The sequence below is a fragment of the Scardinius erythrophthalmus genome (genome assembly GCF_964197995.2).
Source record: "Scardinius erythrophthalmus genome assembly, contig: HAP1_SCAFFOLD_231, whole genome shotgun sequence".
NCBI lineage: Eukaryota > Metazoa > Chordata > Actinopteri > Cypriniformes > Leuciscidae > Scardinius > Scardinius erythrophthalmus.
In genome coordinates, this window is record NW_028296380.1 from 41,517 (window position 1) to 59,460 (window position 17,944).

The window sequence follows — 17,944 nt, forward strand, 5'->3', positions numbered from 1 at the left end:
GCGTTGTGAATTAATTAGCAGAAACCTGGATAAGAACAGTCGCGCGGCGCACATCATAAATAATATATAGGGATATTTTTAGAATTCAGAGAATATTGGCTATATTTGAGAAATATTGGGAGCTGTTCAGTCATGTGGTGCTGAAGTAGCTAATTAAAGTAATTCACCCCATTCCTACAGTGCCTCGAGATCTATTTATTTGAATCAAATCATTGGCATTTATAATCCAATACTATAATCTTCACTAATAAAAGCTATTTCATTACATATTATTAGTAAAACATTAAATATTTACAAGCAGCTTTTTTGAATCTGACCAATTTCCTCTGAGCTTTGGCACAAGAATATGTGAGATATGAGTCACAGCACGTTTAGTGCCATCATTATTGCAAAGCCTCTTAATTTAATAAATTTATATATATATTTTAGGGATTATTTTCCTTTTAGTTTCATCCACTAGAGGGAGCATTTTCTCCTCATAATGTGCGCACGGCATGGTCGCTGCAGTGCCAATAAAGAGTATCAGAATTATGATAATAATGGCATTTACATTTCATTTAATTAACGTGTGATATCTGTCATTGCATAGACCTTAATATTTGTTTGACAAGAAAGAATCACGTGGTCTGTTATTTCCAAGGATCTTTTAACATGCGTCTAAGTGCCTGTATTCACACAGAAAATATAGCAATAAGATATGTTTTATTTATTTGGATTCCCTACCCCTTTATCATATGTTTTATAATCTTTTTGACAGGTCAGATGTCATTGGAAATATACAACAAGCCTTGCATATATATTCACATTGATTTAACAAAACGTTTACAGTCGGCAAACAGTATAGTTAATACAAAGAACTGTATAAATAATAAACATATAAAAATGGAGTTTCAAATACACAGCGGTCACGAGAATTAATGTTCCATATACGGGTTTCAATTACTCTCTTTAAGTAAATGACAACAGTAGGCCTACAGTTTCAAATAAATAAGACTGTCGTTACCCTGAGAGTAAAAAATAATCATGTAATAATCTACCATTCACAGACGAGCTTCAACAATGATGACGGCCGCTCAAAAATTATACAAATAATTATAATAAAAAATACATAAAAAAAATAATAATAATAATTTGCATGCGCGATTTTTTTTCTCTCCCGGGAGTCAGAGGGATTTTACTGACCCTCCATGTTCCCGGTGGGTGTCGGTGGTGAGCGGGATCCTGATGGGGAAATGTCGTGCAGTTTCCTAATGTGTTTTTTAAGATCAAAGTTCCTGCAGAAACCCTTCCCGCATGTCGGACAGGTGAAAGGCTTCTTGTCGTTGTGCGTGTGCATGTGAAATGTGAGGTTGTACACCTGGTGGAAGGCTTTGTTGCAGATATTGCACTTGAACTGTTTTTCTCCGCTGTGAGTCAGTTTGTGGTTCTTGTAGTTTCCTTGAAAATAAAACACGAATATGAGAAGCCAAAGCCAATAAACATGGCAGCAAAACAATACATCCAATACAACAACAATAATTGTATTATCAATAAGTTATGACATCGCTTTAACTCATCAAAATATTTTTTTTAAGTTATACAAGATTCAACTCATTTTTTTAAGTCAGTTCAATGTAATTTAAGTTGAAATGACTTAAACATTCAAGTTGATTGTAGCCTACTTAAAAATTAGCAAATTTTGTTGTTTCTTTAAATAACAAATCGCTATAACAAATAGACATTATAAAATCACTTTGAGGACAGATACCTTTCTGATGAAATCCTTTCCCGCAGAATTCACAGATGAAGGGTTTGTATCCCGCGTGAATTCGTGTGTGAGTGTTGAGAGTTGAACTTCGGTTGAAAGCTTTACCACATTGGTTGCATTTATGCGGTTTTTCCTGCAAACAAGCGGAGGAAAATAGATTTAAAAAAATATTTCACATATTTTACTTGACATTTTATCATGTAGGCCTAAATTTTGCTGATAAGCACTTACTGATAAACGGAAATTATATATTTAAAAAAATAACATTATTATTATTATTAATTAGCCTATTATTATAATTATTATTATTAGCCTATAAATAACTTTGCTAATTTTTTCCATAAGCTATCATTATTTTAACTTTTATAGTAAAAAAAAAACGTAGGCTAGGCTATCCATGAAACAAACAAAAAAAATCCAAAAACGTATTTGACAGGCTTTTTATTAAACATTTAAAATGTAAATATTTAAATCTTCTAAAAGAGAGAAGTAGGCTATATGCCTCCTCTTATTCAATGATTTTTTACAAATGTAAACGGCATGATATAGCCTACGAACATTTATAAATTCTGGTATATGATTTTCTTTTTTTATTAGCATAGGCTATATATATATATATATATATATATATATATATATATATATATATATATATATATATATATATATATAATAAAATGTATGTTAATACCGAAACATTTATTTCATAGCCTATGCTATATTTACCAATAAAATATCACAGAAATGGCAATTGGTTACTAAATTAATTTGAGATATTGCAGCAGCAGCAATGTAATTATTTGTAAAATCATGTGCATAATTACCTGAGTGTGTATGATTTTATGGCGACACAGAGTGCTCGCTTGTCTGAATCCTTTGCCGCACACTTTGCACACGAACGGTCTCGCGCCAGTGTGAACCGGCATGTGACGCGTTAAGTTATAGTGCGCGTTGAACACCTGAAAATTACAAACTGTGTTAAAAAAAAAAAAAAAGTGGGGAACATGTTGGCTAATCTGTGTTAAAACAGAAGATCAATCTCGCTCTCGTCTCACCTTGCCACAAACTTCACAGGTGAACACCTTTGGTTTGGTTTGAGGAGACCCGCTGTTTAATTTGGCCGCTGAGTTCTTGAACAGCTTCTCCGACAGGATGTGCGCGCTCTCCTTCATGTAATGGTGCAGGTGAGAGTGAGAAAGCTCTTTAAAAGACACGCCAGGAGGACACCTGTCCGCGGCGGCGCCCGCTTTGCTCTTCTCCGAGGAAAACAGGCTCTTCTGGCGCGCGTGCAGTGGCGTGTTGAGGAGGTACGACGCCATGGGGTGCAGGTTCACCAGTCCCGCGTGAGGCGGACACGCGCCTTCCCCGCAGTTCAGGTAACACACGGCGGCGCCCATCGCGTGGAACGACGACTGGTTGACCACGCGCGGCCGGAAGAGTTTGTACTGTCCGATGGCCGGGGTCGCGTCTTGCTGCTCGTTCTTATAATTCAAGCCGATGTTCAGGAACTCGTTCGCGTTGTGTGAAAAAGCGTCAGGGTGGTCTAATCCGTTAATGTGAAGTTTATGCGGCGGCTCGCAGGCTAGCGGCATGAGGGGGATCATGCAGTGCAGCGGGGCGGGAGACTGCTTTTGCTCCGCTTTCCCCACGGGAGCGTGGAACAAGTTCGGGAACGGTATCGACTTTGGCTCGGGCGTCCTTGCCATAATCCTTTCGATCGAAAAAGCGAGCGGTTTGGAGCTCGCGATCATGCTTCCTCCTGTTGGAGCCGAAGGGGCGCCGAATATTCCCGCTGAGTGGTACAGCGCGCTGTCCATGACTCGAGCGCAGCACCTGTACCTGTGTCCTCCTGTTCTAGATAAGTTTGATTCCTCTCAGTGACCCGCAAGAAAAGACATCATCAAGCGCAAAGGCCCCCTGGCTGCTCCGCTGCTTGTAAATTGCGGACAATCAGCACTTATGTCCGCCCAGGATTGCTCAATAAAGAGTGTTTTGTCAATAGCGCAACTCAGGGCTCACCACGCGCGCGCGTCAAAGACACGTAAAGCAGCCCAGATGCTCGATTTACTCAGGCTATATCAATCACTAGAGCGGCTTTTTTTCTCTTTCTCTCTCTCTCTCTCCCTGCACTTGTCCTACACACTGCTGTGGGTGACTAACTCAAGAAGGTGCTCTTTATTAGCACTGTAAAGCGCTGGGCGAATCTCCGGTCTCCTCGCGCCTCGCTGTGACATCATTGTACCTCGCGCACGATGACAGGCGCGCGCATGCATCATGTTTGTCAACATTTGACATATGAAAACTTCTATACCGCATTTTTGGGGGGGTTGGACTGAAGATCGATTTTTTTTTCAAACAACATACTTAATTTAAGACTTTACTGCATTTTAAATGAGACGTGCCGTGAAGTATTGCATAAAAACGAACACAAATTAAGACTTAATGGACATTACACAATTTTGTTTTCCTGTTTTTTCCCCATTGTAATAATCTCATATTTATCTACTACAAATTAGTTTATAACTCTGCATTTTGTCTTTTTTCCCTAAACTGTGTACACCTTATAGCTAATTCACTGTAGCCTAATAATAAAAAATGTAGGCCTATATTTTCAACTTTTTTCTTTTGTCAAATCATCTTGGATAATTAATGTGGTTCATATAACATCATATTTTGAGTTTCTGTTGGTTAAACAAATCTACATTGTATTGACTCAAAATTGTAAGCAACCCGGTAACTTTTTTAAACCAACAATATGTTTTACAGTGTTGTAAGACTAGTAAAAAAAAATAATAATAATAAAAAGAACATTTTGTGCACGAGCCTGGTAATCGAATTCACGTAACCTATTAAAAACATTCTAATTCAAAATGGAAAATATATATTTTGTATTTTAATTCTAAAGAAAGAGCAAATAAAAAAAGAACAAATAGGCTACATAGACTAATAACCCTAAAAACATAAAATGGTTTTTAAATATGTCATATTGCCCTGTTCATTTCTATTTTTATACACATAGTCTTGTAATGTCACCTCAGGGGGCTGTTGGTCATGTATGATCGTAATTTTACCCCATGTAGTTATTTCTTAATTGGTTAAACTGTTTAAGCGGTCGATTAACAGCACCTGTCATCTGATTTATAGCCTATGATGAATTCACTGATTTTTCCAGGCCTATCTATACATAATTTAATGTGAAATGTAATCAAATAATTATTTGCATGCCATTAGTGAAACTTCACGCGACCGTTCCATGGTTTTGACATCACGCGCCACACATCCAGAAAAGATTATGGAAAAGCCAATATTTCGCATCAGACGACCTTGGTTTCCCAACGCAAACTCGTGAGGACGTTCATCTGGGAATTGTGCGCCAAACGAGAGGTATTAACAGCAAAAACGCCTCCAAGGAGCTGAGATCATGTCATGAGAGAGTGAGAGAGTCGCGCGCGTTACAATCTGTCCGCGAGCTAAAGCAGAAACGAAAAGTGGCAGTTCGGTGTGAAATACAGTTGACACTGATTCGATGCGAAGACGTTTTTTTTCGTCAAGGATTATTCTGATTAAAAGGTATGGGAAATGAGTGCGTCGATGACACATTGAGCTTTTAAAATATTTTTATGTTTATTATTAATTATTGGCTACTTGGTAATATCGTTTTTATTTTTAAAATGGCTATCAATAATCAGCAGTAGGCTAGGCTAGGCTACATACGCTAAAATGATAATGTTTGTGTTTTCAGGGCGACTTTAGAACATTGCTAATTTTGACTGCTGTTCAGTTGGAAGCAGATGGGTGTCAAATAACCTGCAATTTTCAGCTTTTCACATAAGCAGTCGCCTCACTGTTGTCATATGCTGCTCCTCAGATTACCTCAGCTGGGCGAAGGCAAGACGGAAAGAGAGAAAAATCCTCTGTGATTAGCCTCACGTTATATCACGGCACAAATGCATCTTAATATTTGTTTCTTTTTGCATCTTAGCCTAATATTTGTTGGCTATTAAAAGCGTGTCATGTTTTCCAACACCCATATTTAATATAATACGCTTAATCAGCTGCATGAGAAATAGTTAGCTAAAAGTTTTAATATTTTTTTAACGGTTCTATTGGTTTTCTGATATGACTTGGAAAAATAAGAATCGCGCATTTAATTTCCCGTGACTATTTCCGCTGTGATTCCAAGCATATTTCAGTATGATACACAATTTACGATTCGATGACAGCGATTATCTCCCACTCGTGATTTGCCTTGACATATTTTTTTACCCTTAAAAAAAGTATTTATTCAACGTCTCTGCTAGACTAGATGGCTGAATCGAAATTATCACAGTAAACCAACGATATCAAACGGCATTTAAAAATGATTTTAGATGTCGTATAATTTTTAAACGCACAGTATTATATATCTATATCAATTAAACAGATAGTGATGAACAGTTACATATGCAGGTAAATATCTCCTGTTATACCTTTAACAGTCGTTTTTATATTTTATTTGACGTTTTATTTTGTTTTCTATTATGTTATTAATTATTAGTCTTACTAAGAGTAAAACGCCTAGAAATAATGGGCATTGCGCTATTGTATAGTAGGCAATTCCAGCAATGTGTTTCTATGAATAGAATTCCATTTCTTTTAGATGTGTTTGTTTAATATGATGCACAATAAAGATGAAGGCCATTTAAAGTGATAATGAAAAGAACATGCAGAAAACTGCACACTGAGTGGGTTTGATATCGAGACCAACAACTGCCATCGTTTTTATTAGTGACCAAAAAATGTTGAATACTCCAGGAGAACAAATATTTTAAGTGTTGCTTATTCTTTGGCTAGTAAAAAATCTGTATTTAGTAGTTTGTTTCCACTTTGCCAAAAATGTTATGAATTGCAATCTAATCTAGAATTTTTTTTTTTTTAATGCCCTATAAGTTGTATTTAGCCCTTGTAAAATGTTTTCATTTATAGGCTACTCAGCCTTCATATGCATTACTTAATGCACATCATAAAAAAAGACCAGAAAAGTGACATTAAAAACACTTTAATTGTAACACTTGGGCAATCTCAGGTGCACAAAGACAATAGAAATATACAGCTCTTGTTAAAATCCAGTGACATTTTCTTCCATCTGAAACATAGTTGGACATTGACAGCATACTATACATGACACACTCAACGGTTACTTCTACAGAAAAATCTGAATGTGAACTCATAGCAATTGAGTGGAACAGTGTCACGACTTCATAAACAGTGCAACAACTAGCATTTCATCCACCATATTTGGAGCTTTGGCCTGAGGATCCCAAGCTGATGCAAAAAGAAGAAAAAAAGAAGCACATAAGCAGACACTACTTCCCTCACGCTCTGTATTTCTAGCTTTCACTTCGGTACACCGTGTCTATGATACACTTACAAATCATCAGCAGGACCCCTGTGCTATTCGAGCATCACTGCACATCAAATACAGAACGACAGAGACACTTTAGCAGTCTGTAAGTGGCCAATGAGAGTTTTTACACAAGCATGGTGACACCGGCTTAGACAGAGGGCAGAGTAGCACTGGCTAGGGAGCATGAAGCGCGAGCTCCAATCAGGAGAGCTGGAATCCGACCTCTTCGCTTCGAGTTTATGACCATCCACATAGGTGGGACGTTAACCCTCCTCTTCGTCGCTGTCCCTCATGGTGATGCCCTGCAGGCCGTCCGCGGCCGACACGGCTGCCGTGGCTTCCTCGATAGTGAGCCGGTTGTAAACGGTCTCGTAGCTCTTGTTGTTCAGCGTGCCGTCCAGTACGCCCTGCAGCCTGAAGTCGCGGTACGACTTCTGAACCACAAAAATAAAGAGCAAGGAGAGCGATTCAATAGTTCAAGGACACAGTCGAACATTAGGATTCGCCTGAAACGGCGCTCGTTTCACGGTCAATTAGCATCAATTGAGTTTCCAACAAAAACTTCTTCACACAATGCATTCTTTTTCTTTTACCTTGACAATCTTGATGAGAGTTTTGAGTTGGTAAACATGCAGCTGCTGATCCAGTCTGTCCGTCAGCCACACGCACATCGCCTTCATGAAAGAGTTGTACCATTGCTGTGCATGTAAGAAAGAGAGAGATTAAACCTTGAAGGGGACACAAATGCGATGGAAGAAAACATCAGCACTTTAAGCAAATAAAAAGATGTGACCTACGTGGGGCATGAAAGAAAAAGCTGCTTTTAGTTAATGTCAAAAGTTCCCTTTATGTGTGTTTTTCTTGTGTGATTGAGCATTGAAATTTTCACATCTACAGACAAATTTTGCAGTCCTTTAAAATATTTAAAGCCTTTTTAGCAAAGGACATGCAAGATTACCTATTCAGTGTATTGAAGTATTTAATATTCATTAAGAGTCATTACTTCATTGCTCATTACAGAAGTTCCTGCAAGTATCTTCTCGTGCCCCAAGTATCATGAGGTCACGTTCGCACTTAATAACAACCCAACCAACTAATTACAGGACTAACACTTGAATCAGCGTGTGAAGGGTCACCTTGCACTCAAAACACCTTTTAAATACACATCTTACTTTAGGTGAGGACACCTTTTATAATTAGCGGTTCAGAAGGCCAGACTTTTCTATGAAAGAAGCACGTTCTTTAATCAACGGCGTTTAGACGGTGAATCGGTTTTGTGACTCCAACTCGTGTTGGCATTCTGCCCACTGATTTCATTTCGGAAATCATTCGCTCAAATCGACGAAATGTGCACATTGAAGAGATTTGCTTATCTAGGAGCTCATCACACGCATTCGTTTAAATACGTGCACAAGCAAGACTGTGTCTTACCAGACCACATCATCATCATCTGTTTGTTTGTGAAACGCATCATAAGGCCTGTTTTCATTGAGCTTCCCATGTAATTTACTGTCAGGCTTGGCTTTAACGCTTTCAAATTTGTGACGGGAGCGTAAATGAATCCAAACAGCGCAAAAGTAATCAGCAAAGTCCGCTCCTGCCGTTAACGGAAAATGGGCCAAATGGAAAGATGAGAAGCCACTTAATTGAAGCACTAAGGCTGGTTGGGAAACAGATGACTGTGCCCTAATTGTTGGAGGTGAAAGAATGGCGACGCATTTCTTCATATCAGACGAATCTCCGTCCCGTGTGTCAGTAATCACATGCTTAAGTGTCCACTTGTCTGGTTCATTAGGGAGGCAGAGGAGGGTGGCCTCCACACCTGTGACCAGGCTGAGGGCCGTGCAAACCTCATCGCTCCGCTAATCACAGTGATTTAACGGCCCGGACAAACAGACCGCAGACTGCAAGGGCATGCGGCGACTGATTTTCCCATTTCCTCCGGCATCTCCACAACAACAATCGGCGGCCTGATGCACAACGGCTCGTCCTCGAGAAGAAGCGCTGAAATACATTCACGGCTGAACTTTTAGCCGTCCAGAGATTCGAATTAGATTAAATGTTTTGAAACAGACTGACGGATTGGGAAGACTTGATGTTTGGAGATGCACCACACACACACAGGCTGCCTGATGAGGAAGTTTCTGTGGTGACACACGGCGACCCTTCCCTCGACTCACTCCTGGTGCATGACTGTGCGCGTGTGACACACATTAGAGGCTGTTGGTGTTCAGGGCACCTCCATCCCACCCGCCTGTCTCCATCGGCGGCCTCGGCAAAAGTCTAATAAATCAAGAGAAGACATCAAACACTGCATCTCTCCAATCTGGCTCGGAATAGAAAGTTTGCGAAAGGCAATCTGCTCGGGATTTATAGGGGCGGGAGTGTGGTTGTGTACGTTCTCTCGAGTGTTTGTGTCTGTCTATAGATCTTCCTCCTCTGAAAGTGGCACGGAAGGATGAGCAGTGTGTTCTAAACAAAATTAAGGAGCGAGAGGTACGTTTGCACCTTCTATCTCTCTCTCTCTCGATGTTGTTTGAGAGTAAACGGGTCAACAGGAGCCCTGGGTGAGTGCTCAGGCACTGGAAGTGGTCACAATGGGCTGATGAGTGCTCTTGGTGAGGCCTCGTTGCCTCTTGCAACAAAAACTTTCCCCACCCCTTCTCACCTCCCTCTGCCTCGGCTTTACAATACCCACAGCTGAGGAGATGTGGCAGGAACGCAGCTGGAAACCAACTGGGACGGATTATAAAAAGGAACAGATTTTGGAACATTTATTCACTTGTAACGGCACACCTGAAAACAACGACCTTGAAGTAATTCTGCTTGATTTGCGTTGCTCTTTAAACTTATTACGAAACATTTCTGACGCTAGGTCGTCTAAGGCCTTGTTTACACCTGGTATCAGGATGCGCTTTGGTCGATTGGATCACAGGTAGACGAAGGAGGCATTCCCATTTACACCTTTTATGTATGGGTTTTTCAGATCTTATGATCTAATGGACAAAATAAGCTCACAATTTACATATGACGGCATGAAACTTACGTCAAAGATTTTCTCGGTGTACATCTCGTCATTCACACGGTCTCGCAGAATGTCCTGGTTCTGCCGTACGAAGGTGATGTAGGTATCGGCTAGATCCATTCCAGGTTTCTGTTGAGAGTGACACATCCAAAGTCAATATGCTAATCAGATTAATTCAATCTTGGTATTCATTTTTTTTTTTGTTGATGCATTGCAAAGCGAATTTGACCAGAAAACATGCTGATTAATTTTGAGTCATTCAAACTTTTACTTTCATAAAGGTGCACTAAGTGAAATGGTTTACGCCTAAAGAAATCTATAATATTTTTGACAAATGTTTAAAACATCAGTCAGAACAGTGGCCAAGTAAAAGCTGTTTTATCCCACATAAGGGCAGGTCCCCCTCATGGTGGCAGCCATTTTGAGATCACATGACCAGGTTATTCTTTTACCTTTGACAAATAACTTATTTCTTATTGCACCCTGTTTTTGTATGTGTAATTTTACTTATTTGTGTCAACAAGTTTTATGATTAAGGCCTGTTCACACAAAGAATGATAACTATAACTAACTATAAAGTTATTAGCTATAAAGTTGTAATAATCGTTATAATTCAATGAGAATAGTCCACACCACAACTATAATGATAATGACTCAGGAACAATATTATTGGAATCACTTGATGAACACTACAAACATCAACAGCCAATCAGAATCCACCCAATTTTAAAGAGCTCAAGCATTTAAAGTGACAGATGACAAAACTGGGCGCACTTCTGAATCAATAAACAGATGGTTAGATTCTTATAGTTATCTTTCTTGGTGTGAATTGGCCATTACTGTTCATTCTTTTCTTGTAAAGACACTCTAAGAAAGGAGATTTATTACAAATATTAATAGGATGATGATTACCATTATTAATAATAAATACAAGCTGTTTTTTCTACTATGGCATTGATAACTAAATTCTTTGTTTTTATATAATGCTGCATTCACAGCAGTTGTGTTAGTATGAAGACGTATAAGACAGTCGTGCAGTGAAATGAACAAAAATGACTTAGTACACCTTTATTTCAGCCGTTATTTTCTTTGTATGACAGGATGAGCAAATCAAACACCAAGATCAAACACGAATACCAATACATTGACAGCCACCACCATCTTTGCCTGCTGAAGGATATTTATGAGAAGAAAAAACACTTGTAAACGTGTTAAAAAAAGTAGCAAAAAGCACCTACGACACTTATACCCCGTTAAAAGCAATCCTTTTACCTGTGGAAAGTTTTTCTATTCACACTGAGGCTGTTAAAACAGGACAAAAATGTCCTAATAGTGCTATAATTGCTGTGACACATTTCCCTCCTATGACTCAAGGGCTGTAGCTCGAGGGCTTGAACGCTGGAAAACCCCCTTTTTATTAGAGCGCAAAGAGACACCTGAACATCAACCTCCTGTTCTGGTCAAGCCTCGCTTCCTGTGAGTTTGTGTGTTGGTCATATGACAGAATGAAGGTCCAATGATGAAATAGTACCAAAGAATCCTGAAAAAATGCAAGTGCAACTTGTTCACGGAAAAGCTGCCTTATTTTGAAAGAAGCAAACTGTCACACTACTGACATTTATGTACTGTAGTAGCATCACAAATTCTAGTTAGGTACTCCCCAACACTGGAGAGCAACACACACTGGACAGTATAACCTCCTGACTGCATCAGAGATATGAATTGGACAAACAACAGTTGATCAGAAACGACTGGCATCTCAAGAGTGCTTCATGTCATGTTGAGTAAGAGGACTTCACAGGTCTTCACAGACATTTATATTATAGTGGAGGGAAGAAAACTGCCACTTCCTGTGGAGAGCCAAGCGTATAATCGCTGACGTATCATGGTAGTCACCTGTGGCTCCACAAAAGGCACTTGGGTGGAAGCAAAAACGGGGTATTTTTAACCCAACGCTCTTCCTTCCATCAGCCTGACAGGACGACAAAGCCCGTGATGGGACGATAAGTGCACAAACACGATCTTCTCGCACGAAATCCAACCGGAGGACCGAGGGACGATCCGTCAGGCCAGACAATGCCACGACGACTGGGTGTGGGCCATGTGTGAAAGAATAAATGGAGAGGTGTGGGATGGTGCGATTAAGGCCAGGTTAATGACTGGTTAAGCTGAGCGGATAAATGGCGTGGATGGGGAAACAGAAGAGAAAGGGAAGGGGAGACGAAATGCGCAGTAATTACACACAACTGCTAGCCTGGCTTCCTGCCACTGCTTCATTCACTGTCCAGGTGCAGGTGTGTGTGAGTGTGTGCGAGCGTGTGAAGTGCGTTTGTGCAAGTTTTGAGTAAATACTCTGTTGTGGTAACGCTAATGCGAACGCAGATTCGAGCCGTGAGTGTTAGCGTGGGTGTGAATGTGCGAACGAGTGTGTTAACAGAGCGCTATCGGGAGGGCGTCTCGCCAGAAAGCCCCGGCGCTTGAATGGCAGCCTTCACAAAGGAGCAGAGGAGCTTAACCTTTCGTGACAAGAGCCCAGAAATGTTCAGTGCCAAAGGCCAGACCACAGCCAGGTTCTTCCCTCCCTCTCCGGCTTCAGCGGGAGCTGTGAAAAGGGCTTTACACGGAGCAGCGTTCCTTCTGCACAAAAGCGCAAGGTGGAGGTTACGTTATAATTTGAGGGGGAGATGGGGTGTTCGCCCGCTGCACACCTCGGGGAGCCAGACCCAAGAGCTCAGATGGAGCGATGGGGTTTGGATGTGTAGGGTTTGAACGACTTTCTGTTCTTAATCTCATCAGTTTGCTTTGCACATTGGCCCCAAATAGTTATTTGGACACTCAAGTCGCGCCTAAAAATGTATGAATGCCATCAAGTATCATTTATCTGAAAGAAAGTTAGCATAATTGCAAAAAATGTCAAGTTTCAAATAAAAATCCAATAGGTAAACTGTTGGGAAAACTTTACTCGAAGCCTTTATATATAATGTATTGTAAAAGTATTTCTAATGCATTAATTATGCCTTTTAATGCACATTATAATGCATTGTATGGTCTCATGAATAATTATAACCACACTTCTAACACATCATAATAATTATGTTTAGCCTATAGAAAGTATAATGCATTAAAATACAAGACAAACAACCAATTTTAGATGCAACAAGGTATCAGCAAATATTATAATGCTTTTTAGCCTTGGTTACAGTTATTTATGAAAAGATATGATGCATTTATAATGCATAATGCATTCAAACTTTATAATACATTATACATAAAATCTTTAAGTAAAGTGTTATCATATATATATATATATATATATATATATATATACAAACACACACGTATATACATACATACATATATATATATATATATACACACTATGCACAAGCATAATTTAAACTAAAATATTTGAGTTTTAAAAGTTTTTTAAGTTGCAAATGATAAAACACCAGGTAAACTTCAAAATCAAGACAAAACTTATTTTTTTAATGTTATTGCAATAGATTAAATATCAAATGTAGTTGTTTTTTTTAAAGAAATATAGTGCAACCACTCTTTTGAAGTAAAATATGTACGTATTTTGCAAATGATAAAACAAATGGTGACCTGCTCAAAATTGAGACAACATATTTATACACTTAAATATCAATTAATATTTATGAACACATATCTATGAATGTTATTGCATAACAGATAAATATCAAATAATTTTTTTTTAAATAAATATATCTTATTTATTAAAAATAAATACATTTACTTCAAAAGCACACTTTTGAAGTAATATATATATATAAAAAAATACTTTTTGTTTCAAATGATAAAACTACAGGTATAGTTAAACATGTTCAAAATGAAGTCAAAAAGTATTGGAAACTTTTTGGTCACATTTAGAGGATCATGTTGATGATGTGCTGAACAACACCTGTGGTTCCTCTTCTAGGACACATGTGTGAACTTGATCTGGATCTGACTTTTTGATTAAACGTAGGCCCACATGGAATCTGCATTCACAGAATTCAGCAGAAAATCTGTTAATGACGGTTGTTCCAATTCTGTGGATATCCAAACATTCCCAGCCCTAGTGTGTTTGCATATGAAATATTTTGGCTAATTATATAATGCTTTCATCTGCCAATAAATTTAAATTTCATTCCACAGATTTTCCCTCTAAAATCAGAACAAAAAAAAAAAAGTGAGGGAAAATGTCTGGAAATTCTTAGTACAGATCTTCCTAAAAGAGGCAAAAAAGGTACTTCTATCATCAAATTAAATTGCATTTATACAGTACATACTTTTTAGGGCCACTGCATACTAGAATGATTTCTGAAGGATCACGTGAAGTCTCACTGAAGACTGGAGTAACAATGCTGAAATTCCAGCTTTGCCGTCACAGGAAACTAACTGTAAAGAGAAGTTGTTCATGTTTTTATTCAGACAGCCCTTCAGTAAAACTCTCGCCCCGGTTCAGGTCGTCATGTGATTACTCAGTCTTTCCCTCAACCCGTGTTAGCTTCTTTCTGCTTGCTCACGGTCTGCGCTCTGAACAGTCTTGGTTCCTGGTGATTCATTAGCATCTTTCTCTGCTTGTGACGGCCCATTGTCAACACTGTGGCAGATCGTGAGACTGATTTTAAGCCAATGGGGTTGCTAATTAGTCTTGCTCAGCCAGCTCTGAAAGACGCTCCAATCCCGCTTTCAGTTGGCCATGAGTCGCAAATGATAAAAAAAAAAATGTAATTGTGTTAAGTAATGATGAAATAATATGCATTAAGCCTTTTTTAAATATTAAAAACAAAGCAAGATGGAAATGCTTGGCAAAGCTGAATAGAGAATCTGTTTCCCCAAGTAAATAATAAAACACACATACACAAATGCAGAGCAGCATGCACAAAAATATCCACACAGGGCATGCCGGCATCATGCGCACAGTTACCATTTATACACTTACTGGGACGTCCACATATTTGGCTGCTGCTTTTACCTTAAAAAAAAAAAAAAAAACAGTACCTGCTTGACATCTTTGGCTTATTTGGTGTTCAGTGCGAAATAAGATCCCGGAAAGGGCGTGTGATAAACGTGAGAGACAACACTCACCGTGAAAGACAGGATTGAGGAGAAGAATGTTCCCTCGTCATATCGTGAGATTTTGGACAACACCCCATCCAAAACAGCTGCAAACTGTGAAAGCAAGTTAATGTTTGCGTGACAGGCACAAACACCTTTAGCACGAGCAACAATTAACAATTTAAGACAAAGTAACATTCACTGAAAAGGTACAACGTAGCAGAAAACACAATATAACGTTTCCTGAAACACACATTCATTGGAAAGCTACGTGTTGAGTCAAAATCCAAATCGCAGTGTTATGAAATGTGGCGTCTCGAAAGAGGCTGATGGGAGTACCTTTGAGACCAAGGAGGAGATCATTTCCTTAAAGGCCTCATCGATCAGGACATCGATTTTTGAGTGGTACTGCTGCTGTGGGACAGAAGACGGGGGACAAGGAGAAGAAACATCAACAAATACGACGCCGAACAGATCGCAAGGCATCCTAAAAGAACAACACGCTCAAAAAGACATATTTCGGGAGAGAGGAAAAATCCTCCCCGTGCAATAGGGCTGAGTTAAGCAGCTATTAGGCCCATTATGCCAATGAATGGCATTCCTGCTCTCGTTTAGGGCAAAGGAATTTGAAGGATACTTTTTGTGTGGGCCACAATTAGAGCAGCCTTGTGTTTTTCTAAAGAACCCGTCCAGCTGCGGCGACCAAAGGCTCACACTACATTCAATTAATCCGCCATTTCATGTCTGATAAGTCTTATTCACCTATTTTGTGGAAAAAAAAAAGAGAGGAGGAAGGAGAAAGCGAGGGCTCAGGGGGTGTGAGAGAGAAAGAGAGAGAGAGCGCATCCATTTGGGTGCTGAATAGATGCCTTTGCTGCATGCAAGGCAAGCAGGAGTTCATCTCCGCCAACAATGGCCATTCACGCCGAATCTAAAGGACACCCAAATTAAAAATTTCAATCAACAATGCGTGCAGATCAGTGACAAATTGAGGGTGCTAAGAGGTCACTGTCAGCAGCTCTAATTTTCTTTTCACCCCTTTTTTTTCCCCCTGCACGCAAAATGGCAGCTTTTTCATAAATGGCATTATAGGAGAATCTTGAGGACTTTTTACCTCAATTAACACTTCCATGTTTGCTTTTTATACGGCTAAGCGGCGAGGCTTTTTTTTTTTTTTTGCATTATCGCCGATTAAATAGGGAGGTCTTCGCCGTGTGTGTGAAAAACCAAAAGAACAATAATTTCTTTTGAAAACATTTATCTGGTAGCCATCCGCTTCAGAGTCGGCGAGATGGCGGCTTATAAAGCATAACCTTGTATTTTGAAAAAAAGCGGCAGACAAACTCGGGTAAAATCATCTTTTCTTTGTTTTTAAATAAAGTCTTTCACAAACACGCCGACATGCACTGTTGGCCATTAAACTCAATTCAGTGTGAAGGAAAATCAGTTGAGCATTGAGAAATACCTTTTAACCCAATTCTAAGAAGTAAGTGGAAATAAAAGTGGCAGTTTCTCGACTATCTCGCCGCACAAGGCCGCGTACTTTAGGTGTCAATGGAGGAGAAAAAACATTTTTTTCGTAAAGTTAGCACCTGTTTTATTTATTTATTTATTTTGTCAGGACTGGAAAAGAGTAGTATCGACTACGACGACAATTCAGAAGAGAGAGAGCAGGATCTTGACTACACAAACAAATAGTTGACTTCTATTTCAGAAGATTTCATACATCTGCATTAATATAAAGAAGACAACGAATAGCAACTGATTTGGTTAAATGAAAACAACACTGGAGTGTTAGTGATTCCACTAATTTGTGATATTTTGAAAATGTCTCTGTTCTTTGTGTCAATAAAATTGAAGTCAATGTTATTTGGTTCCCAACGTTCTTCAAAAATATCTTCTTTTGTGTTCCAGAAAAGAAAAAGTCAAACAGGGTTGGAATGTCATGAAGGTGAGTAAATGATTACAGAATTTTTATTTTTTGAGTGAAACATCTAATTAAATGTTAACTGCACACATTTTATTTTTTCTCTACTCACAAGCACAAAAGAAGGGTAGAGTGTATACTTACCCATTGTTGGTCAACCTTGGGTTCATGCAATAACGTGCAGGACATGCGGGGATGAGTCAAAAAAAAGACAATGAGCAAAAAGATAAAACATCCTTGAATGAAAACTAATCTCAGAGCTGGTTAACAGACAGCCATCAGATAAATAAAACTGATTTTGATCATTAATTCAACTAGGTAATAAACAAACACAACACAAAATCTAACGAACTTGCTTATTTCAGAAGGAAGAATATGAAATGAGATTTACAGTCATTTATTAAAGAGAAAAATGTCTAAAATCACTAATTCTGGAAACTAAACGAAAGTCTAAACCTATTACTAAACCTAAATGTAATCCAAAAAGGTCCAAAAAACACAAACGCAAAGTTTATTTATAGCAATTTTTTGGTTATTTGTAGCCTGAACAGCACCATGTTCACAAATTGAAGTTTGAAATCAGATTAAAATCAACCGGCAATGTGTCTCAGTGTGAATGGCGCCAAATCGGATTTCGATTAGTTTTCTACATGGTGCATGTAACGTCATATTTAAATAGCATTTATAATTGTCTCGGAGTACACTCATTTTTACTGCGCTTCTGGGTTGTACGTCACCACGTAGGCTCACTATTGGCCAGCATCACACACATGACCAGCGTCGGCCAATAGTGAG

General features: G+C 38.9%; 2 protein-coding genes across 2 annotated transcripts in view; both read right to left on the reverse strand.

Moving 5' to 3' along the window:
* Positions 1 to 649: 649 nt before the first annotated feature.
* On the reverse strand, positions 650 to 4,001 carry LOC308686392 (fez family zinc finger protein 1-like). The gene is made up of 4 exons (XM_081394816.1): positions 2,803 to 4,001; positions 2,572 to 2,706; positions 1,748 to 1,880; positions 650 to 1,437 (listed from the first exon to the last, which is right to left on the reverse strand). The coding sequence occupies exons 1-4, from the start codon at positions 3,562 to 3,564 to the stop codon at positions 1,175 to 1,177; spliced, it is 1,293 nt and encodes a 430-aa protein (XP_081250942.1). The 5' UTR covers positions 3,565 to 4,001; the 3' UTR covers positions 650 to 1,174.
* A 2,769-nt stretch (positions 4,002 to 6,770) lies between these two features.
* LOC308686390 (calcium-dependent secretion activator 2-like) overlaps positions 6,771 to 17,944 on the reverse strand; it is a gene marked incomplete at its 5' end in the record, with an annotated part of 38,721 nt that continues 27,547 nt past the window's right edge. Inside the window, 7 exons of the mRNA XM_081394814.1 lie at positions 6,771 to 7,567; positions 7,727 to 7,831; positions 10,180 to 10,287; positions 15,107 to 15,139; positions 15,253 to 15,336; positions 15,562 to 15,636; positions 17,294 to 17,308. Of these exons, the coding sequence (XP_081250940.1) occupies positions 7,397 to 7,567; positions 7,727 to 7,831; positions 10,180 to 10,287; positions 15,107 to 15,139; positions 15,253 to 15,336; positions 15,562 to 15,636; positions 17,294 to 17,308 (591 nt within the window). The remainder of the gene's footprint in view (positions 7,568 to 7,726; positions 7,832 to 10,179; positions 10,288 to 15,106; positions 15,140 to 15,252; positions 15,337 to 15,561; positions 15,637 to 17,293; positions 17,309 to 17,944) is intronic.

Bases quoted from the DNA above. Each gene is read 5' to 3' on its own strand.
- LOC308686392 (XM_081394816.1), bottom strand. From the start codon at position 3,564: ATGGACAGCGCGCTGTACCACTCAGCGGGAATATTCGGCGCCCCTTCG. The intron at 2,707-2,802 runs GTGAGACGAGAG...TGTAATTTTCAG, and splicing joins CCTGTGAAGTTTGTGGCAAG to GTGTTCAACGCGCACTATAA. The intron at 1,881-2,571 runs GTAATTATGCAC...GCTTGTTTGCAG, and splicing joins ATAAAATCATACACACTCAG to GAAAAACCGCATAAATGCAA.